Below are 25087 nucleotides of genomic sequence, written 5' to 3'. Positions count from 1 at the left end.
TCGGACCCCAGAAACTACACGGACCCCAGTCTATGGGGTCCGTGTGGTTTCACTGCTCACCGCTTGTCAATTCGTTCGGTAGTCCGATGGGAGGGTCCCCATGTAGACTCCCCAAACCCAGATGTGAACCAGGCCTCAGAAAAGCAAGACGACTAGTCTGTCTCAGCATAATCCAAAGTTTACTTTTCCCAGAGACTCTAAAGGGCAAATTTCACTCGTCAAAGCAGCACCAACCTTCTAGTACAACGGGTACATGTTTGTGTACAAGTCGGCGTCTTCACACTGATCACTGAACTTTAACAAAAAAAAAGTTACTTATTGACTTGTTTGCCGAAACATGGGACGCGAACAAAAGATGAAACCGCAAGACACTCACACTAGTGATAGATCAGACTTTTTACCCCAATTTTCTACAAGGCATGATAAAGGTGATCATTTTTGGTGCAATTGTGATGTTTCTACATTTTATGCCCTACTTATCACTTTTGAAGAACTATATTGGGGCAGCAGGGCTCGATCAAGACGGGGACAACTCGATCTGACAGAATTACTATTGGTTGGCTTGAATAAGAGCTCTGTCTTCCTAATTACATCATGGAAGATAGACTTGCACATTCTCAGTGAGCGCCCTCTATTGGTGTGCATGCCTGAGGCACTGGCTTCCTAATTACATCATGGAAGTCAGATTTGCATATTCTTCCCATATTTGTAAGTTTTAGTCAATTTCTACACCAGCCCATGGCTTGGGGCGGCTTCAAGACAACCTGAGAAATGCCAAAATTAATAAGAGTTTTGGCTTCGGACATCTCAATTAGCCACGCAGAGATATTAGCGCTGGTGTTAAATTGGCAAGAGGGTGTCTTCTGTACACCCTAGTGCTGTGATGGCGAACCTATGGCATGGGTGCCAGAGTTGGCACTCAGAGCCCTCTCTTTGGGCACCCATCTGTGGAATAGATTGTATTGTGTGGGGCCACTGTGGAGCAAATTGTACTGTGTGGGAACCACTGTGCAGCAGATTATATTGTGTGGGGTTCACTGTAAAGCAGATTGGACTATGTGAGGGTCACAGTGGAGCAAATTGTACTGTGTGGGGTTCACTGTGAAGCAGATTGGACTGTGTGAGGGTCACAGTGGAGCAGAAAGCTCTACAAAGCCCCATTTGTATGACCATATTTTGCAGGTCTGTAATTGTGTGCAATCGTGGATCCGCACAGGTTAAATTACTGTGTTAATGGAGCTAAAATGTCTTTTTGGCCTCTGCCTGGCCAGTATGCATTAGCAGAACAGTTTTCCTGTTGTACACAGAGGTGGAGCAGACTCTGCGTTCTTATACAGAGGGTCACCGCAAAAAATATATTTTGCATGGTGTATGGATGATGAATGGAACTATATGGCCCAAGTCTCTGGCCGTATAGACTATACTCATCACCACCAACAACTGAGTATCTGTGCTCCGAAACAACCAGACTGAACGCAAACAAAGGTTTGAGGACAATAAAAAGGGACTCAATTACTCTTTGCAAGCTCCAACCTTGAAGACAGAAATCTTAAAACCCTACTTCTACAGAAAATGCATTTCAAAGATGAATCTACGAGAAAACCAGACGAAAATAGTCAGAAAGCGCTTCACCTAACCGAGGTCATATCCATGTTCTACATAGAGAAAAGCCACTTTCTTTAAGAACGCCACCCACTTCTAATGCCATAAAGAAATGGTTAGGTGAATTTCCTGGGCCCATAAGCGTAAGATCCAAAAACGGGCGGTGTTTACCAGCTACGTGCCAATCCGATGGGTTCGTTTACACATTCTATAGGGCATTTAACCCTTTCCCGAAGTATCCAGTGCCCACAATGTACTCCTTTCCTCTCAAACAATAAAGGGATTAAAATCCAAATGAATGCTTGTCCCCACCCCTCTCTTCAAGTTCTTCTTCCTAATTCCTGCCATCTTAATTATACCCTCGCCTCCTGTCCCCCAAAGGAATTCCAGGCAGTCTCGGGCTCCCTCTGTATAATTTGCATCCAATTACTGCAGATTTCTATTCAGAAACTCATTGAGAGTGAGAGGACTCTGAACAAGAGTGACAGGGGGAGGGAGCTAAGCATTATCCACCCCCCCGGTACCCTTCCAATTTCTTTATTTCAAGAAGATGGATAAAGTGCAGGGACCATGACAAATTTCACAAAGCCCCCACCTTCTTCAGTGAGCCTCTCAAGAGAACAAGACGGGTTCTGATGAAAAGGATCAGGGAAGGGAGGTGCGGGATCCAGGGCCGCTAAGCGGTGTATGGGAGAGTTAATTTGCAGCTGGGAACGTAGGAAAGCCTCAAAATCTCAAATTAATGGAGCAAGACGTTAATCACAATCTAGGTAACAAGGAACGATTTAGGTAAGGAACCCGTTTCTTAACATCTCCTTTGAGGTTGCAGATAGGTCGAAGGAAACCCGTTATGGAGTAAGACACCTTGCAAGAGTCACTTTGGTAAGCCGTCTGCTGCAAACGCTACCCGCTAAGGAAATGCTGATCATCACGTAGGTGGCGGTAGGGCCTAGCTGGCAAGAAGCTTCTTAATCTGGACCAAGACGAGACAAGAGAAGATTTAATATGTGAGGCAACAGGTCAGCACCGCTCGGAGAAACAATATCTTCCCTTGACCTGAATGAAAGAGGCGGCAATAAAGCCTTGACCTCTAATAAAAAACATCAATAATGAAACAATTCCCTCGAGAAGAGCGTCCACTCCCACCCTATTCTCATCATACCCCCCCTTCAGTATTCTGGAGACACCAGCTTGTTTAAGTGGAAAGTAATGAACTCCGCGGCTCATGTAAAAACGGCCTGGCTACAGACATTGCTATAGAAAAATAAAAAAAATTAACTTTACATAAAGAATCCAACAGAAGAGCAATAACCACCTCTTCGGCTTTTTCCACTGCACGCTAGCCAGATTATAGACGTTCTCATTGCGCTCCGGCTTCCTCCTACACGTCTTACAGCAAGACAGTCAGAAGTGGAGAGAACTGAAGGTTATAGGGTTGTGGAAATTTCATTAATGATGGACGCCCACTATATGTATTGTACATTACCTGCAGGCCGAGGATTCTTGAGATGGAAATAGATTAGCGAAACAAAAGTAAGTTAGACGGCCAAGAATCATTTGTACTAGAAGAGCGAGAGAAGGGACACAAGGGATGCGCCAAAGCCAATGGCGGCGGCGTGCCGATGATGTAAGCATGCTCGGCTGTTCTAAGAATGACAATTGCAGTGAATTGAGTGAGACGCATGGGTTAAAAGGGGCTGGCCAGAATAAATGGCAAGCCCAAGGGGGCCACAGGTGGTGTAAGGTAAAAAATAAAGGGGAAAACCGACCCCTGGTCTTTCATTTGGTCAGTGTTCACCGTGCCAGAGCTGGCTGGGTTGGAAATAGACACACTCAGGTGACTCCCTGTGGCCACAATCGCTTGCTTCGACGGTCATGTTGGTGGCAATAGACTACACTAAAGGTATACAGGATTGGAAGCCTATTAGCAACATATTCAACTATCTACAAAGAATAGGTTGCAGGACACAAACTGATCAGTGAATCCACCGCCGCCGGAAAATATAGCATAAAAAAAATATGGTATTATACAGTTTCAATGAAAATCAATTTGTTGTCCATGCTATGTAAGACCATGCCCTAACCTCTAGAAAGAGGTCGACCTTCTTTACAGCTCCTCTCTGTCGGATAATGGTCACCATTTTATCACAGAATTCCCAAACTGGATATATGGATTAACTAAACCTTACAACCCCAGATATACCCATTTGAGATGTACCTATGTGGCCCCAAGTCATGGTAGAGCCAAGAGTCTCACAAGACAATACTGTAACATGGGATTGAGGCCTACATGGCAACTTTAGCCATGACTTCCGTCAACTGCTGGGACTCCTTTGTAAACCACCCCAACTTGCAAAAATGTTGCAGCGTTGGACTAGAAGTCCCAATTGCAGCACACTAAGGGTCACAAAGCAACACCATTCACTAACATTATTGAAAGACCCAACAATCTTTGGCTGTGCGATGGGAGTCACGGCCAAAGTTACCATGTAGCCCCAACCTCAGTACTAATAAATCAACGAAGTTAATGAGTATTTCTTCTGTAATTCGCCTTGCCACGTAAAAAAAAACAAAAAACAAAAAAAAAAACCCACACCTGGGCCACCACTTTAATGGGTTAAAGATGAGCATGCTTCTTTCCAAACCCAGTCACCCCAATCTTTTCAATAACTGAAAATATAATGGCTAAGGAATTTTGGAGAGTGATCTGCTGTCATTGTAAGGAAAAAGCAAGCGTTACCAATCCAATTACTGTCCGCCTATTGTACAACGGGAGACGCTTCTTCATCCACGGACATCAGGGATACGGCTGACTGATGCAAGACTTTTGTATGGGACGTCCACATGTGCACAGCCATCTTTACTTGGCCAAAGTTACATAAGTAAGGAGTGAAAAAGCCCAACCATGAAGCCTCCCAGCTGCTCGGGGAGAAAAGAGTCTACAACAAAGACGCTCGAGCACCAAGTACCTTATGTGATCATAAACCTCGGAAAACAATAAGGAGCCCTAACCCACCATAGAAGAGTAGAGGAGAATGTATAGACTATTATGCCAAGGTGCCAAATAGTAAAGAAGTGGAGGGGGGGGGGGGTGAGAAAGACAGGTGTCAGAACTAGAGCAGATATAAGCGAGCCGCCCACAATACTGGACACCCAACGTTTGTGACAGACACGTCATGAAATCTGGTGTTTTGTTATTCAACATGCCCATAATTACACCAGAAAGCAGATTTCTGAGCCTAAAGACAGGCGAAAAAGGAGTGACACCTGTTAGTTAACCCTTAGTGTGAGGCATGCACCTGTCACATAATGGACGGGGTGGAGGGCGGACAGTGAGCAACAGCTGGGCCGGTTTTAATTTGCAGAAATATAATTGGTCATTTCCTCCACCAGGCAGGGAGAACCATTCCCACAGTGGGGCATAAAACATGGAGAGCGGTCTGGAGGAAGAAAACTCAATCGCTAGATACATTCCAATAAAATTCTACAATTGTATTTTTTAAAAAAGATTGGTTGAAAAAGTTGTTGCACCAAATTTGCCGTTTCAGAAGCATTTTTATCTGGAAAAAAAAAAAAATACAGAAGCCAGATTTTATAGGTCATTCAAAAGGAAATTGTGACTGGCCTTACAAATATCCATGGGGCATCCCGCAGCAAAAAAATCGCGTCAGCAACGCATCGCGGTTCTTCTGGCAGCGCTTAAGATTGCAGAGTTTTCCTCTGCGGACTTTGTTACAATGGGGAAACCGCTGATGTTTCCGTAGGTATAATTGACCATTTCCAGAGCTGCGCCAGTTTTGGAAATCACGGCATGTCCGAGCTGCAGTTTTGACAGTAAAGTGGGCACGGTATTCGCTAGACTCCCATCCACTTTGGCTTGACTGTCAATCGTCGCGATTTTTCCTGCAGCATTCATCACTCGGAAACTGGTGTGAGCAAGGCCTGGAATGGGGATTACGACACATTTGGTGCCAAACAGGAGCCATAATTTCGTTCCTCTAATATAGAAAACTGGCAGACACGGCTGACGAAATCTCCCTTCAGAATGGGGCCAGTCTCTATTTTGATGGTACATTGACCATTTTTGTCCATTGTGGTCAGTGTACTCAAGTCTGTGAAAAAAGGAGTACCCAAGAAATGCAAAGCCGTCATGAAAAAACTTTCAGAAGTTTTTCACTATTGCATGAAAACAACCTAGTCGTTTCCAACATGAAATCGCTGCTCATTGGAATCAAGAGATAATCGACCACTAAAAGGAGGAGAAGACAACGGTTGTGTCTACCTCAAAACATTAATAATTCTCTAAGACGGGTTGAATTTATGGACTTCTCATACTAGAAGCTGGAAAGTGTCGAAAAAAAAAAGAAGTGTCCCTACTAACTAGGAGCGTTGACTGGTAGCAGACAGGCATGACCACCCGACTGAAAGGACCAGGTGAGCAAACAAAACTGTTTTCATCATGTGCTTAAGACATGCTGGAGTTAGCAAGACGATGTGCCGCCGACTGGACATCTGCTAATGTGACACAGATTTTCTTCAAGACAGACACCCACAGTTTACACTATAAGTACAAGAGTCCCTTAATGCCCTGAACAGGCTGCGGGGAACACGTCTGAACACATGGACGCCAGACACCGGCAGATGACCAGTGGATCCAACGCTCCATTGACAGGGTAGCCATCAAAAATACTGACCGATCTGCCTTTCTGGATGCTATAGCAGAGTTTTTGTGATTATATAACCCACCGGTCTTCTCCTAACCATGTGGTGTCTCTTAAACCATTGACGTTGTAGAGAATAGTCCATGGGCAAGGAGGTAAATCCTTAAACACAATAGTTGGAGCCCTAACTATAAGCTTGAAACTCATCTCCCTCACCGTAGTGGCGTGCCAAAGAGGAGAGAAAAAGGCACAAAGAAAATTCTAAAAAAAAAAAATGCATACAACTAGCTAAAGAAAGTTCTAACAGATTTCCAGCCCTTCCCGTCATGTGCGATAGAGAAAATGATGCTGTTTTACAGGCTACCCAATTTAGATCATTAGCCCCGAGTGCAGCCATGAGGGTCAACACTCCCCGCTCTACCCCAAACACATTCCGCGCCTTTGATCCTTGAGATGGCTTGGGTTTCTAGGGAGACCGTGTCACTCAACGATCCCCACCTGTGTCGGCACAGGAGCGAGGCCCATTCCAAGGTCGGAGTTTAAAGGTTGATTTGGTAAAGATCTCATGAGGCCTGGCTCACGTTACAAACATCTTATAGAAGACTAAGGCGTGTATTTTGGGACAAAACGTTTTAAGCCTGAATTACAACAATATAGAAAGAAGAAAGAAAAAGTTGCCCTATGGTGTAATTTGTGACCAAGCCAGTCTGAACGCTCTTGACTTGAGCAAAGAATATAAAAACATAAGAACCATCTTGGGTACTTTGTGTAATTCATGCCTTAGTATGAGGAGCAGAAGCTCATTTTGCTTACTGTAGTAAACAAAATGGCCACCAGTGCCGGCTACAGGAAACATGCCCTACAAAATGGCCTAAAGGGGTTATCCGGTTTCTAAAATTAATAGCCTACCCTTAGAGTTGGCCATCAATATTAGATCTGAGGGACCCCTGGGACCCCCACAGATCACCGTTATGGTTCACTCGCTTTCGATCTCTAGCAGCAAGTGTAAGTGCACTGAAGTCTATGGAGCAAGCATTGGAGTACCCACACTTGCCGCTATAGTTTTTATTGTAAATGAGCAGCTGCCTTGGTACTAGGTATTGGACTCCCGCAGAAATAATATTGATGCCCACTGGTATTAGAAAATGGATAACCTCTAATATCCTCCTCTTCTGTTCAGGCACAAAATACTATCTTGACCTTGGGTCTAGTGACCAAAATTTTCAGCAGCAGTTTCCAATGAAGCAGACAGTTCATTTGACAGTCAGGACAGGATCAGCAGTAGTAAGATGGTCACAAAAATGTGGGTGTCGGAATGAGACCTAGAAAACAAAGCTCCATTTTGACGCATTGGTGGCAGAATGCCAAAATGGCGCAACCAACTGGGTTCCAGCTTTCATTCCTTACAGGGCCTCTTAAGAATAAGATGGAATATGACTGGATACCTTGGAAAAATGCTTCACTTCTGCTTTGAGGATTATCTAAATCTTTCGATTTTTCCAACCACTAATCTGTTTTACTTTTCACATCTATCGGTAGTCAATCGAATAATCTGTCATGCGCAGGATAAGGAGATTGCGTCTCTGTAGGCCAGTATTTCCCAACTTTCCCATGGCACCATGGAAGAGGACGACGACAACAAAGGAGAAGAAGAAGACTATGACAAAAATTTGGGGACACCGACCAAATCATTTTCTCCAAGAGAGAAACGGATGCAGATACGGTTAGGGCCCCTTCACACGGTGTAAGCGCGCCACTCATTTAGACACGTATACACGTGTCCGAGCGTGGTGCTTCAAAACAGAGCCCGTTGATTTCAATGTGAAGTGCGTGTATATCGGCATATATGCGTGCTTCCCATTGAAATCAACGGGCTCTTTTTTGAAGCGCCGCGCTCGGACACATGTATACGTGTCTAAATGAGCGCTGCACTTACGCCGTGTGAAGGGGCCCTTAAGCGAAGGTATGTGGTTTTCTCCCCAACTTCAAAGTCATGGCCCCCTGCTCACCAAACCTATATCCTATATCCTGATCCATGTGGTGCAGACCCTATAACAACCAGCAGGCTGTCGGCGGCAAGTGTCCATACACTGAATAGGAACGTTGGCAACTTGCGTGGAGCGAGGCCTAGGGTACGAGAAGGCTATAACTCAGGACACTGGCACAGAAGGAACAATATGATCAACTACATGACAGACCGTACTGAGCAATTTCTGACTCATCCCAACCTTTCTTCTAAATGGGAGATAAATCCTGGATGACCCAAGATGAATAAGAAAGCACATTGTATTTTCCCCTGAATGCTCGATGGAGTAATTTAGAAGAGAGTTCACATTGGGGGCTCCGTTACATGACTCCCCCTCTCCGTAGCAAAAACCCCTCAGCTGTTGAGAGTCAGGCAACGGCAAGCAGAGGAACAAAGAGCTGAGGCAAAAGTGAGAAAGGCGAGGAGGCTCAGCAGGCCGGATTCCACACAGCAGCCCAGCTGGGATAGATTACCAGACACATAAAAGAAGGCCAAGAATGAATCCTGGGAAGACCAAGACACTCCCATACCCAGAGGGAGACTTCCTTCATAACTGGACCACAGCTAGGCCAAGACCGTACCGAGGGAAGCAGAACAATCTATTTAGTCAGTGCACGAAAGCTAATAAAACATGTGATGAAAAGTAAACAGGACACGGACTTCATAAAGGCCTACACCAGAAGGTGAAGAACCTAAACACATCCTGGAGACTTCACGTGGAGGGAACGTCTAAACTTAACTCTACGACATGGAACCGAGAAGATAAAATAAATCCTATAGAGGCCGTATTTATACAGAACCCAAACCCTCCATTGCATCGCGGGGCAATGGTCAGAGGAAAAGAAAGCAAAACACTCTGGGTTTTGTAGTTAGAGACCACACCAGAAACCTCCCAGAAGACACACACATCTCCCCGCTCAGGCCAAGCGTGCAGAAAGGAAAACAAATTCCTGGCTTGGGTTAGCTGCGCAATATTTCCAAGATCTAACTCAACAGAGAATAACTTGTTACGGGAGAAAAATAAGGCAAAAGGGGTCATAAAAATAGGAAAAGGGATTGAAAAAAAACCCCTCAAAAATAGAAAATGAGTGGAATGGGAGAAGAGAGCGTGGAGGGGAAGCTGGGGAGGGGGCGGTAATGAGTTTAACAGACAGCAAGCCCATTAGGGAACATGAAAGGAGTCTGTCTGTAACACCATCATAACATGCTGTCACTTCCCTGGATCCTCTCCCAGGGCTGGACGTTACTTTACAACAAGACAAACGGATCAGACAGGAGGAGTCTAGAATTATGTGAGCATCCTCGACTTTAGGTGAACGGACATCGCAACAAATGAACACAAAACATGGCTCCCTCTAGTGGACAAAACACTCACGACATAATATTGCTGCATGCGTGCAAGAGAGCCTAGGTGACCCTGCTCTTATCTCCCTGTGATCTTATTCGCTTGTCAAGAACAGCCCTGACTTCATGAATATCATCATGGCCCGGACAGGTCACTGCCTCCCACAAGGTCAGCACAGTCATCCCCAACCGCTCTGCACATTCCAATCATCTGTATTGTATCCCAACTTCAAAGCAGAATACACATGGACAAAACAGACGAAAAGTAAAAAGTGCTGACCCTAGCGAAAGGCATCTCGAAAGAAAGAAACAAATAAATGTCTAAAAGTTCGTTTTAAGACAAAAAGAAGAGATTTTTCATGTAAGCAGTGTATGCCGAGATTCCCTGGTCACTGCCGCACGAGGTTTAGAAGAAATGTCTGGACAGCCCTCTGCTGGAGAAATCATTGACAAACAGATCCATCGTGCCCGAGAGCGACTGCACCATATACCAATCAGGATCTGTAGCTGTTACCGTCATGTCATCTCCAGTCTACACTGTAGTTAGTGCACGGAGCATAAATGGAGGTCATGAGCGCCTGCGACGGGCACCGACTGCCCGGAGTTCACAAGTGGCGGTGTTTCGTCCGGCCCGTCACAGATTATTTTGTCAAACTGCAATTAAAAAAGATGACAGGGGAAAGAACATGGAGGTTAAAGTGGTGCAGAGGGTGCGCGGGGATAAAAAGGGCAGAGCTAATTTTGCAGGAGACGTTCACATGGTGGTCTGCGCAATAGGAGAACAAAATGGCCTAAAAATAAAGTCGTCAGACAGACGTGTCCGTGAACCATCACCGGGGGACATACTGACATTAGATACCAGTTTCTGTACAAACTGAGCAAGGCTTGTTGTGATACAAAATATGTCAACAGAGGCTTTGAGCGTTCAGTAGCCCGGATTTCATGGCCGCTCTCGTCAGATGTTACGTGTCATTTGCCGCCTTCATAGCATTCAATTAATATCTTTTAGTAACGACGAGGCCCGGATCGGATTACCCATGTTGTGAACACGACACATATGGTCTGTGCAAAGCTTATATTTGCACACACAGCAAATCCACCAAAATCCTGGTTCATTGTTCCAACTAGAACCTGCTAAAGGGGTTTTACCACTAACACTTATCCCCCCCCCCCCCCCCCCATCAAAAGGGTAGGGAATAAATGTGTAATAGCGACAATTCCCACTGCTCGCAAGACCATGGGGTTCCGGAGTCCCCCGTATGCACATATAGGACCACCAGCCCACTTAGTTCTAGAAGACCATATCCGCCTCAAAATTCTGACCAAAAAGACGGCTCCCATTGAAATCAACGGGAGCCGGTCAGTTCTTTTTACTGGGAGCCGTTTGTTCCGGCCCCTGGAAAAAGAAGCGACATTCTCATTCTTTCGGCTGAAGACACTCCCTCCCGACTAGGCCCATTCATTTGGGCCTAATCCGGCGCGGAGTGCACTGCACCGTCATCCAGTCGTAGCGAACGTATTTTGGACTCAGTCTCCATCTCAGGTTCCAGTCCAAAAAAAAAAACAAGCGTGAACTTACCCTATCAGCTTGCAAAAAACACATGGATGTTACCCATATACTATCTGCTCTGTTTTTCAGGGATCCCTACAGATCATCAGCGGACGTGTGCACGTATCCTTAGTCACAGGACGTGACCCACAACCTTATAATAGAACCATTATGCATCCATGAACGAACATCAACACCCGAAAAACTTTAACTCTCAGAGGACAGGATGTCTTCTATTTCTGGTCTTGTCCCAGAGAAGCACAAAAACCAAAACGTATACCCAAAAAAATAAGACTACAGAAGGGATCCCTAAATCCAGTCTGCACATTGCCCTGCCTGTCCACCAGCATGGAAAGAGTCTGAAGATGAAAGTGGTAATCTTTGGAAGCCTGCCCATTGTTGTATGAGGAGTCTTCCCGTGCGTTGCCTCCCATCCTGTTCTACTACTTGAGACACAAGGGTGTCTTCACGTCACTTTTCCTGTCGTGTGTTGGCGTCAGTCTTGAGCGTTTGAACACTAAGAATCGGGTACATGGAAAGAAACATTGCTACGATATTCCAAAAGGAAATTTTTACCATATCCCGCAGCGCAAGTTATCAGAAGAGATCTCCTCTCTACCTGCCTGGAAGCCATTACAATGCTATTGTATAGAGTCCAGCAACAATGAGCAATCTGCACGGAGACAATGGCCGCGCAGAGTCAGGTCTGATGATGTCACTAGGTGTGCACGCTCAGCCGCTGATATATCACATCGCCGCTGTCTCATAACCACAGATCACATCCTACCTAGGCAATGAATCAGGGCAATTAGAGGAAAAAAATGATGAGCCAATAAATCAATTAAACCACACACAAAATGGAGACGCTGACTAATGGAAATTGGTGCGTTGGAATAATGGAAACAAGATGAACACCTGTCATGGCTCAGGGATAGCGGCGAATAGCCGGAAGAGGAAACAAAGAAACCGCTGCACGTGTGCTAGGAGTGGAAGATATGCAAGACTTGGAAATAAAAGAAAAGCATCGTGTGATTAATGCTCGGTAAAGAGAGTCGAGGCAGGGATCAGGCGGCGCAGGAGATTTGTTATGGTGCTAAATACTTTTTAATGGCTCTGCAGCCCTTCTTTACAGAGGAAATTGTGCAGAGAGTGTACATAATCCACAAGAAAGCAAAAGCCTTAGGTGTATTCGAAGATAATCCAAAATACTTTGGCCATATATACATGTTAATAGAGGCTCCAGGAGCCCGACTGCAACAGTAACAGACAATTGCTGAAAATAATTGGGATGAAGGTGCAGATTTGCAGGTTGCAAATCTGTAGAGAACGCCAAAAATCAACGAGATTTACCAAATCTTTATCCATGCCGAAACAGAGCTGCGGGGTGGATGGGAGTTATGCAACATTTCGCATCTCCCTGGAAATCTGGAGTCTAAATTCACAACTAAATCTTTATAGAGCACATGCAGATTTTGTTGTGAATTTTTGTTGCAAAATGGAAGATTCACACTAAGGTCTCGTTCACATCTGCACCCGGTCTCCGTTCTGCAGGTTTCCGTTTCCTGCACAAAACAGAGCAGGAGATTGAAACCTGCAGGACTCTTTCATACCCATTCATTTGAAGGGTCAGTCTATGGGTCAGACGCTTCAAGAATGGACCCATAGACTAGAATGGAGTCTGTGAAGTTTCCGCAAGAAAAACGTGGAGAGAAAAGCGCTGCTTGCAGGACTTATCGGTCCACATTTATAATGCGGAGATGGGAATGGAATGGCCCGAACGCAGATGTGAACCGGACCCGACTCAGAATTAGTTCCTATGCCAACTCCATAACCCTGTATATAGCTTGTAGGTGCTGGACGCTGCAGCAGTGAATGGGAGCCTATGCAGTCTACCCCTATTCCAGGAACAAGGCAGGAATGAATACAACTAGGAATTTCTACACATCAAAACTGTCATTTCCAAGTGACCTCCATGACACTACGATGTTGACTCCCAAGGTGCGGACCATTGCTAACTTTCATTGCCAACAGGTCACAGATTTGTCAATTTGCATAGACTGAGGAACATTTCTACGAAACACAACCCTCCCTGCCGAGTACATGGCAAGTTACCTAGCGAACCATTGAGATTGGCACGACCGGGAACCCCCCTTCTAATAAAACCGGGGGCACCTATAATGGAGTTATTACCCTTTTATGCACCTATATAAAATCTATAAGAAGGTCCCTACAGATGGGCAAACCCTCCCCATAGACCTCTCCGGTCATGTTTGCACGCAGAACAAGTACAACAATTTTGTTTTCAACGTAAATAATTCGGAGACGTAAGGTGAAGATTAAGAGGTCACTTTCAGCTCCGATCATCAGATCCATTTCCACTTTCAAGCAGGGGATTTTCTCTGACATCTGCAGAGTCTTGGGAAGGATTAAACCCAGGAGCTTGGAGAGTAGGAGGAATATCCCATGACCGTTCTTGTACCATTACAACACTGACACCAATTTAACTAACACGCAACATATTAAAAGTAACCAGCAGAAACCTGCGCCAGCCAGCTGTTGATGGACTACTTACTAGTCGCCAGCTGAGGACGAGTGGTTATACTCTTCCCGTAGTGTACAAGTCCGCAAAAATATCTGCCCCTCCGTAACCACCTCTTTATCACTCAGCCTCCAGAAATACACATGCACTGAAAGAGTGTGCGTCCCTATAAATAGAGGCCATTTGTAGCTTTTTACGGCTTAGAGGGTGCCCACCTAGCGTGCATGTCCTGATCACAAAAGTGGGGACCCCCATGAGGTCCACAAGTGACCTGGCAGCTGTGCAAGTGGTAAACTACAATTTTACTGACACATTCCTTCTCTTTGGTACGGATGTCTTACCACAAACATACCAGCCGAGAAGTGAAAGTTGCTTTGTGAAATGGGGAAGAGGAAGAATTCACCCAAATTGTGGACACAACTATAAAAAATGTTTGTCAAGTAATGCAACCGCAGACAGTCTTCGTATGAAAAGACGACACCCATGTCTGGATTTTTTGACCAATTGACCAAAGCGCTTTAGCTGTAACTAGGGTTGAGCGATCGGGATCGGAAAAGATTGGATCCCGATCGAGCAAATGTCACGATTGGGATCGACCGGAAAACGATCGGATTTTGAAGTCTCAAGATCGGCTCAGCCCTAAAAGTGACTTTTCCCATAGAGAAGCATTGACTAGGGTTGAGGGATCAGGAAAGATCGGTTCCCGATTGGCGATCGAGCAAATTTGAAAATCGATCGGAAAACGGATTTTAAAAATCGATCCTGAAAGCTCAAGATCGGCTCAACCCCAGCTATAACGCCCGGTTCACATCTGCTTTCAGGCCATTCCGTTCCCCTATCCGCACGAAAGCAGCACTTTTATCTCCGCGAAAACCACACGGACCCCATTATAGTCTATGGGATCCATGGGTTTCCTTAGGTAACCGCTTTTTGTATCCCCGAACGCAGATGTGAACCAGTCCTTACAACAGATTCCCTATCCATCAATGATGTATCCTTGAAACAAAAACGTTCCCGGAAAGATGGTTTACCACTCACTTACGGCCAATTTCAACGATTATTGACTTTGATCAGATGTCCAACCATCAGTCTACTTCAATAAGTTGCCGCTTATTGTACGAAGAAGTGATCCTAAATACTGCTAGTACACAGAGGTATCTAGGATCCCCCATTATTAAAGTTGTAAAGTCATTACAATCAAAAAAGTTTGACGAGGTCTGAACCGAACGCCATCTATAACCCGTCATCGACTCCAGCGAGACTCCGAACTTGATGACGTCAGTACCGCCCATGCCACGACAAAACCCAAGATGCCGGAGAATTTCACAGGTACCAGACAGAAGCAATTATTTTCCGAAGGCCGTAAAGAAAAGCCTTTGTTATTGTGCAGTTCTGGACAAGTTTCTCTGCATTAATTAAAAGGCTTTTATTGACAGAAACTTATAAAGCTGCGCTGCCTGGCTGTACACGTCGTCAGAGAAAAACCAGGGAAATACTACAAGCGGCCATTTGGCTCCTTCTTCAGCGAGGGATTAAGTGTACAATCCCTAACCAGGGATAGATGATGAGGTTTTAACAGGATTACCAAAGACAGCACATCATCTACAACCAAATTACCATGAACAATCAGGGGCATTTTAGGAGAACAGATCAGCGTCCTGCTCGGGGATCATTACTGCAGACATGCCATCATTTACTGCAACCCAACGCGCAAGGACTTTTTCCTAACATTCAGCAAAGCGGTAGATGAGATACTCCGACTATAGCGAACCCGGAGCAGATACTGAGGCCTACTCTCACAGTCTCTGCCCGGCTGGTGTTGTAGTCCGGGAAGGAATCCTAAAACCGCTCCACCCCGTAGGAGGAAGTCCTAGGAATAGTCAACCAAGCGGCTTATTAAACATGCCTCGGCAGATAATCTCTATTTTCGGGGTTTAGCTTTATAAGGATGGATTTGGAACTTTATAAAAATGTTGAAGATTTATTAACCCTTTGCTGGGGTAGAGGGACCATAATCTGGACAGAGGGTTAAATATCTAAAAACCAAAACTTGTTCAACTTTTTAAAGAGAGTTTGCAATATCATTATGTAACTTTAATGCCGTTTTTTTTTGGGGGGGGATTTTCACTAAAAGAGCGTCTAAAATCCCATCAGATTTCTGGCATCCTTGATAAAGATGAGCGAGTAGTATTTGATCGAATACCTCGCTCCCATAGGAATGCGTGTAAGCGGCCGAATATTCACTGCGCTTAACCCCTTGGTGCTCGGCCGCTTGCACGCATTCCTATGGGAGCGAGGTATTCGATCGAATACTACTCGCTCATCTCTAATCCTCGATAAAATGAACGCTCTCCATACAAGACCACGCGGAGTCTACGACGACACAGGTTTACTTTATAGAACACGTGTGCGTTCCAAGCCCCGTATTCGTCATAATTTGCTTCTCTACTCTCACGACGAGCGTCTCTATTTTGGTTCAGCAGCAGAACAATATGAAGGGTATCTGAGGGCAAAGCAGATTCCATTCATGTGGTTAATATTTCGCTGTGACAAATACTGTATGGCAAGACAGCTCCAGTCCCTCCGGCACCGCGGATGAACAAATGCACTTAAAGTGTCGGGTTCTCGAACAAAAGACGCATTTTAACCGCTTCAGAGCCACAGCGTCACCATCCCGTACACTCTTCAGGAAAGTTCATTATCTGCTGCGGTGCAGCTTGCCGAGTCCCAAGACTAATTAACACGTTTACAAGTCGCTGCTTTGTTTTATTGTTTTCTTTCTTGGCAGAAGCTCCGTCTTCCTAATGGATTTTCCAAATGGCACTTAGGGCTTCTAGGCGGCGTTACGGCAAGTCAGGTGAGGAAGCTCCAGCGGGGGCATTATAATGACAAGCTGCTACACGGGGCCACTCTTCACAGCTCAATGGGGCCTAGTTTGGGTTACCAGTATCTCTACCATATATACAGACTATATAAGCTTTTATATCATCTGATCCATGAGCACGGCTTCTTTATAGGGACAAGGTGTTTTTTTCCACATGTATTTTTCGTCCTATTGTCCCCTCACCATATTCAGTGCTGGGACACCAAATACTAGGACGGGGACTGTATCGGAGACTCGTGAACATACCGGTCAGATACATTGAATTGTTTTATGGGACACTGAAGTTTGTGCCCGGACTTTAGGACTTAAACAGCGCCCCATACCTGATACAGAGGGGATAAAACCTTGCAAATTTGCAAGTTTTGAGAAGGACTGGACTTTCAGCAGTGATAGGGTTAAACAGTGTCAACACGGAGAGCGTATGGAGTTTACACAGGAGACAAGGAATCTCGAAAAATTGATTTTAATACGTAAACGACGAAGGTTTGAGACGAATTAAAATAGGACTTTGGGCCCCGGCCAGGCAATGTTTAGACATGTACTCCACCGCTGATAAGGGCCCAGGGTTCCTCGAAGATAAATGACTGCTTAAATGTTACTATGACATTAGGTTAACAAGGGTGAAACCTTCTCAAACAAGAATCTCCCAGAGGAAAGGAAATCATTGACTCTTAAAATATGGCGATCTATGCAGAATAGCCCCCAAAAAAATGCCCAGCAGTGCTAACCCATACAGACAGGCTACTCATAACCTACAGTATAAAATCCTATAAAAAGAATGGGAAGTCTAGAATTAGAAAACGCAGCCGGCGGGCCTACAATTAAACGAAAGGGACGCGAGATGCCACATTGCGGGAGCGCTGCAAGGGTTAACCGAGGAGAACCTACAACCAAAGAGTCATTTGCTTGTACGTAATGTCTGGTCTGACATTCCTAAGAGCGGTGCCCACATAAGAGCCTATTACTTACGCTCCACTGGAAGTTCACATACAAAGCGGCCTGAAAAATGGCTACCATGGCACGGTAAAGAGAAGCTTTTAGGGGACTTTAGTGAACAAGATTAAGCCGTGAAGCAATGAGGGACCCTGGAAAAACTGTATTTAATGCATAATGGGACCATACGGTGCATGGCGGCCACGTCGACCAACTTCTCAGAGGAGATTACAGGGCGCAGCGCGGCATACATATCAGGAGCTTCTTTGCTTCACTTTTGCTGGGCTGCATTTTTTTTCTGAATAGAAGGTGCTTCGCAAATTTAGATTTCAGCAAGTGATCCTGTCCCCCTGGCAAGGAGGAGATGATACCCGATGGAAATAAGAGGCGAAAGACGAGTACACTGCCAGCGGTATAATTACTTACTCAGCAGAGCAGAAAGTAAAACAGATAGAACCAAGGACGGGAGAGAGGAATACTTAAAATAATACAAGAGACCAACTCAACCCATAGACTGAGACTCAAGATACCCGGGCCGGCACGGAGGAGGCCGATTAACCGTTTATGGCAAGGCAGTCTGCCTGCAAACTAAAGGGATAGAATAGCAATTCCCTGGGTTAAGAGAGACAAATGCTCAGAATCCTCCCCCTGGGGAATCCAGTGAAGCATGGCCACATGGAGGGAGCGTCTGCTTGGCAGAACCTGTCAGATCTTCTTAGTGATGGCAGCACTAGGGGAGGTGGGCACATCATACCCCCAGGTGCTTTATTGCATTTCTGTGGGAATTGTACCTGCCAAAGGAACAGGCAGAATCGGAATCTGTCAGGATATTTCATTGCCATGCAAAGCGTTTAGAGAAACAGACACCACTCTATAAACCTGTAGTGTAATGGATGAGAGCAGGGAAATATGAAGGGGGGTGGGGGGGGGATTGTTACTGCTGCAAATGAGGGCTTGTTAGGAGAAGCTTCCACTCTTGTCGCAATTCTTCTGCTAACGTAGCAATGTAATTACCAGGCGGCCATTGTCTTATTTACCGCAAGTGGAACAAAAGCATCGAAGCAGCAGAAATGTCACCGCTTCTTAAAAACCACATGCTACACATCAGCCCCTGTTTACAGCTGTCAGGCAATTACCGGGAGACAAAGTCTACAGTCTTGTTGCCCGCAGGGAGGAGAGGGTTAATGCGCCACGCCTAAAGTTTTTGGGGAAAAAAAAAAAAAAAAAAAAAAAAAAACACCACAGGATACAGAAGATCTGAAAATAAAAGTATTTGTGCTCCGAAACCGCACATTGAAGCTCCCAGACATGAGCAGCAAAAGCAAAAAGCTCCAACACGATCACCATTACGCCACGACGTACGCAAGACGCTTCATCCGCCATAGAAGCGACAGCGACCGGGAAAAAAACGGAATCCAATAAGTAGCTCGCAACTTTTCTTTAAAAGTTGCCGGATGGAAAAGGGAACGACTTATAGATTGTAAACTGAACGGATTTTATACAACAAGGATTTTTAAAAAATTGAGAATTATATATTTCTAAAAAGTTTTAACGGGGGAGGGAATCAAAATCAAGAGACAAATGACAAAGTTGTCAGAAAATGTTGATCTCGGACAGTAGAAGTCGGAGGGGTAAAAAAAAAAATGGACTTGGTATATAAAAGTGAAAAAATTTAGACCTGAAGTTCCTGATGAAAGTCAAGCAAAAAAATATTTTAAAAAAATTTAAATATTATATATATATATATATATATATATATATATATATATATATATATATATTTTAGGTTTTATAACCTCCAGTCTGACTTTTTTTTCGATTTCCATCAGATTTTCGTGATGGGAAAGAAGGCCTCACTATCCGGCAGATTCCCCCCCCCGCTGTCAGAGCCCTTCACTATAATTAGGTATAATGAAACTTTGTGGCTGAACGTAAATAGCAATAAACGCGCTCGGACGCATGATATTACCGCGCTATTGTTCTCGCTGAACACTGGACACTTCCTAAACCCGCCCGACGACAGCAAAAACTTATTTTATACCTTTACAGTCATTTTGCTCAGAAATTTGAGTTTGACGCGGATTTCTAAGATCCCTTCTATTCTATGTGATTGCAATAAAGGGAAGCGGTGGCGATCGGATCATTCGAGCAGTAGACAAGGGGCGCCTAAACTTGGCAAAGAGTTAACACGTGTCAAAGTGCTGAAGATGACGGAATTAAGCAAAGCACAGTGCGGCCTTGACTGGATGCACCCGTTCTGGCAAAAAAAAAAAAAAAAACATTACGAAGATTTTTCCTGCTACAATACTGACACAAAGTCGCAATAAAATCAGAGTCCTGTCCCATGAGATATTGCCATAGACAAGTCCCAGCCTGACCAATTACCAGAATCCTAGGCACGTGACAGACGCCTTACTATGTTACTTCTCCCAGAAATAATGCACTAGACGGAAAAAATAAATAAATACTAAAAAAGTAAAACAAAATATTTGAAAAAAAATTGAACTAATGCAACATAAAAAACCAAATCTGATACAGTTCTAATCCCTGAATTGTGAATTTGTTCTATTTTAGATCAGACCATTCTGTATAGACGCCATTATGTCTATAAGTACGACTTCTTATAAGAACGTGTGTGGTGCGGTTGTACGATTTCTACTACGATATGGCAGCGACTATACATCAGAAAGCTGCTACTAGTCACCAAGTCTGGCGGGTGTGTGTTCTTATCTATAGCACTTCTCCAAGACGCTACAAAGCCAGGCGGTGGATGGCCAGCAGTCTGTGAGCACATATAGTGGCACCTTTACTGCTGGATAGAGCTCCCTCTGGCAGCACACAGCTTTATTTCCAACCAGACTATTTACAAAGACCCTTTTCAAGGAGAAACCCCTGCCGCACCCTGCACACTTGTGACACCGAGCAGCCTCCCACCTAGGCTAATAGTAAGATATACTGGTATATGTATGCTGTGCAATAAGGCAGATGCATCGGATTGTTCTGCTTTATTTTGTACCAATCGAAATGTACATAAAGAGTTGGGGCTTTACATGACCCAACGACAGGTAAGGAGAAGCAACAAAAGAAACAAAACCACCAAGGATGTCAAAGTCACATTAAAAGAGGCAGGAGAACGTCGAGGAGCGACTTCTCTTCTACCCATGTAGTCATCGTAGACCATGACGTGGTGAGACCACTGCCACATTGTGAAGGTCAATATGACGGAGCAGCCTACAGCTCACATCCAGAATCATTCTAGATTTCAGGCCTGTCTGGATTTCATCATTAACCCCTATGAACCTAACACAAAGTCACAGTCCTACCGACCGCCCAGAAGAAACTCTTCAGCACCAAACACCATTAATAAAGAAAACTTTGATCCTTGCACAGTAGAATACATATTCCATAGGGTCATGTTCTAAAAGTCCCTTTGTCTAGAGATAAAAGGCCCAGAGAGTCCAGAAAACACTCGACTAATAATTGTTTAGTTAAAAGTGGGCTCTAGAGCCGAGGGTCGGTAACCCGAGCGTGGACAGCAAAGAAGTGTCACTTAAAGTACATGAAGAACAGGCCTCTTGACATAAAGCGAGGGAGATGATCTTATCTGCCGTCTTCCAATAAACCCCTCACAAGCTCATTGGAATTACAAAGAACCCCCTTACCCAGAATGCCCAGAGCGATATTGGGCTGTAAGGGAAACGACATTGGCATCCCCCTTCTAGAACTAGTCCTCTGCGGGGTCACCATGGTCCAGCACATACACATCACTACTAAATAACATCACGCCGATCACTTCTGCCACTTGTCCACGCCTGCAATATCCACCACCATGAGCGAGGAGACACAAAGAGGATTACTGCTACGACAAGCCATTGGGCCCTGCTCGGTGTCACAACCTACTCCCAAATAACTTCACCAGCCTTCCCCCAATACACATTGGGAAACTTCTCTGAAAGTTTCATTTAGGTGGATGGTCTCAGAAGCCGAGGCCTGTAAGGCGTAGATCTCTGCCTAGACTGTACCCACGGTATAGAGGTATACATGTACACTGATGCAAAAGAGTACCGAGCAACTAAAGACCGTCTACAGTACTGATATATAATACAAAAATGCACCATGCAACTAAAGACCGCCTATAGTACTAATGTATATAATGCAAAAATACACCATGCAACTAAAGACTGTCTATAGTACTAACGTATATAATGCAACAATGTATCATGCCACTAAGACAATCCATCTATAGCATGATATATATATACTGCCCGATAGTACCAACTTACTAACCTGCACTCACCACCTATAGCACTAATATATAAGGCAGAATTGCAACCTATAGAGAGCTTTATAGACAATGTACACAACAGTACCCATATATACACTGCCCAACAGTAACCAGCCACTAAATATAATAACAAAAGGACCAAACTACTGAGCGTCTACAATACGGAGGATAATATACCAGTATACACCGCAGACAGTAATATATACAGTGCACAGCTATTAGTCTGCACTCATCTATAGCAGCACACACTGTGTATAGCATGCATATACTGTATACACTAACTACATGTACTAAAGCGCAGTAACAGGTATCTAAGCAGACATTACTGCACACAATACCAGTGTATACGGTGCCCAAGTGCAGAGATCCCCAGCACACACTGTATACCTGTGACAAGGAGGCATCACATACTATATACACAGACCTAGGCAGCAGTATACAGTGCCCAGCACAGTAATCCAGGGCGGCTGCACCCACCATGCCCAGACATGAGAAAGTTGTGCCCAGTCCTGCCTGCACAGCAGTCAGTGCCATCTCCTAGGGCAGTGGAGCAGACCTGCACCCCCGGGCACACAGCAGCCCCGCAGGTGATGGCGCCCCGGGCTGCAGCCTTACCGCGGGTTTTGCGAGTTCCAGGTCACCGGCTCCAGGTTCTTGCCGAGCAGCGAACACACCCGGCACAGGGCGAGCAGGAGCCCGAGCAGCCGCCGGAGACCCTCCATCCTAACTCCCGGCTGGGGTCACCGTGCCAGTCCCGGACTATCCGAACTTTTCCCGTCCAATCTCAGAACCCGCCCAAAGCTCCGTCAGGTATCCAGGCTTCCCATCCCCTGGTGCCGGAGCGATGTGCTGTAATAATCCCCTAGTCCCGGGGGCTGGTCACGGCTCCATCACGTCAGTAATCTCCAGCGGGTACACAGTACACAGTGCACAGTCCTCCGCCTCCCGTCCAATGGCAGCTCCGGGGGTGACAGACAAGCGACCACAATGTCCTCTCCTGCAGCCGCCCGGCTCAGACTGAGGCACTGGGCACCCGCCGCTCGCATCACCCCCGCCCCGGGGGCGTGGCCAGCACAATCCCGGCCTCAACCAATGACAGTCATCTAATGAGGCTCCCTGGCCAGGACCCGCTCCGTGCCTGGGGTGGGCGTGGCTGACACACGAACACGCCCCTTAAAGGAGCCGCGCTCAGTCAGTGCTGGGGGCTGCTCTGTGTGTGTGTGGAGCAGGAGCGGAGCGCCCAAAGCTGCAAGCACTTGAGCACAGAGCGATATCCCGGCGCTCATTACCGTGCACTTCATGTAATTAGGTACAATGCAGGTCTCAATGGCTGCAGTCACTTTGGGACTTGTCTATCAATACTGAGCCCACTGCATTGTATAAAGCTGTCTATTGTATTGTCCTCAGGATGTCACAGAGGACGGTGAAAAACTAGGAGAGGTTAACACGTATAGAAATATTCCACATTTCACACCAGGTTCCAAAAATATTAGACATGGTCCCTTAGGCCAGGACTACACCATATTGTGCAACAAAAATATCAATGCAGCATTACAACAAGCGCCATCAGGTGCCGCAACACCACGGTCGCTGATAATCCAAACCTGTTAGATTATCCTAACCCATATGTCTGCAAATCACAAATTTGCTTTTACCGCCAGGTCATGGCATGACCATAAGTCACAGACAAGACACAGAACTTGTTGACATGACTTTTTGTCACGCGACACATCATAGAAAATGGTCCAATAGGCGTGATAGCGCCCACTGTCCTAAAATGGAGGAGGACGGGCAAAGCCTGAGGCACAATATGGCTGCAGGGCCCAGTCCAGGGGGTGGCAGTGTGATTTATGGCCTGGGGTATTCACATGCAGTGGGGAAGGGGTGGGCCGCGCTCTGTTGTTTATGAAGTAGCCTCTTTTCACTGACACTACATTATTTCAGCCATTTCCCCCCTCACAGAGGTCCCAGTGTGAAGAAGACAATGGCCAGGTCATCTCCTGACTTGTGCACATTGTCCCCTCCCCTCAGTCTCGCTCCTTTCTGCTTCTTGCACAATGAGAAAGCTCTTTTCAGCTCTGTGTAAACTTGTTAGTTTAGCTTCTTGTTATTCTACACCCTAAATAGGCAACCGGTGATCTCTCTCATGTGTCCTCTCACCTTTCAGTTCCCAGGAAACCAGAATTCTCACATTTTATTACAACCACCCAGTGACTATGTCTTTCTTGTGTTGCACTTAGGATGTGTGCTGAGAAGCTGAGGCACTTATCTGAGGGGATTCACACTTTGTGCGGATCATCTGAGGTCACCGGTCACTGGATATTGGGGGGGGGGGGGGGGTTAGGCCGTTTTCTCCAAACACTAAGCCACGATCATTAGTCCCAAGGAAACAATGCCCCGACTTTGGGTAACTTGTACCCATTACAGTATATTCATTTGTGGAAGATTTGCTGCGGAAATGTATGCGTTGTCACTGGCGGATGGGCTTATAGGAATTGATTAAATTATTAACCAAGAACCTTGTGTGGAGGTATTGTTATATACAGTCAGTATTGCGGCACTTGTAATAGAATACTATTAAAACTTTTTGTGTTTGCAGATATGTTTGATACCCATAGTCTTGATCAATCAGACTATACTCTTGTTGTGCCCGTAGGTCATCCCCAACTAGTCAAAGTGGCCTCAGAGATTGTAGCGTCACTGCAATAATCCTTATTATCTTGTTTTATAAAATTTTCTGCCTTCGAATCTCAGAAATCCCTTTTAGGACAGCAACCCTTTAGGGAGCTTTGACTAAATGCGCGTGTATTTTTGCAAAATACACGTGTAAAAATAAGTCTCCCATTGACTTCAATGACATTTTACAGGTGTATTTTAACACGTGTAAAAAATATCATTGAAGTCAATGGGAGTCTTATTTTTACATGTGTATTTTGCAAAAATACACGCGTGTTTACTCCGTGTCAAGGCTCCCTTAGATGAGATGGACTAGGTCTGCCTGTACTGAATATTGTATATATATATATATATATATATATATATATATATATATATTATAATATATTTTTTTATATAGCACCAACATATTCCACAGCACTTTACAATTTGTAGGGTTCAAGAATAGATAAAAAAATTCAATGCAGAATGATAGTCAAGTCACACAATGGGACTGGTAAAAGCTTAATAGATAGATAGATAGATAGATAGATAATAGATAGATAGATAGATAGATAGATAGATAGATAGATAGATAGATAGATATGG

The 25087-nt window shown here is 45.1% G+C and overlaps 1 protein-coding gene across 1 annotated transcript in view; it reads right to left on the bottom strand.

The window, feature by feature from the left end:
* EFNB1 (ephrin B1) overlaps positions 1 to 22818 on the bottom strand; it is a 45307-nt gene extending 22489 nt beyond the window's left edge. The window contains exon 1 of the mRNA XM_075259856.1: positions 22439 to 22818. Within this exon, the coding sequence (XP_075115957.1) occupies positions 22439 to 22545 (107 nt within the window). The 5' untranslated portion in view covers positions 22546 to 22818. The remainder of the gene's footprint in view (positions 1 to 22438) is intronic.
* Between the last annotated feature and the right edge of the window lie 2269 nt (positions 22819 to 25087).

Source organism: Leptodactylus fuscus, chromosome 11, assembly GCF_031893055.1.
Source record: "Leptodactylus fuscus isolate aLepFus1 chromosome 11, aLepFus1.hap2, whole genome shotgun sequence".
NCBI lineage: Eukaryota > Metazoa > Chordata > Amphibia > Anura > Leptodactylidae > Leptodactylus > Leptodactylus fuscus.
The sequence above is the reverse complement of the archived record's forward strand: the minus strand, read 5'-3'. Positions and strand labels throughout refer to the sequence as shown.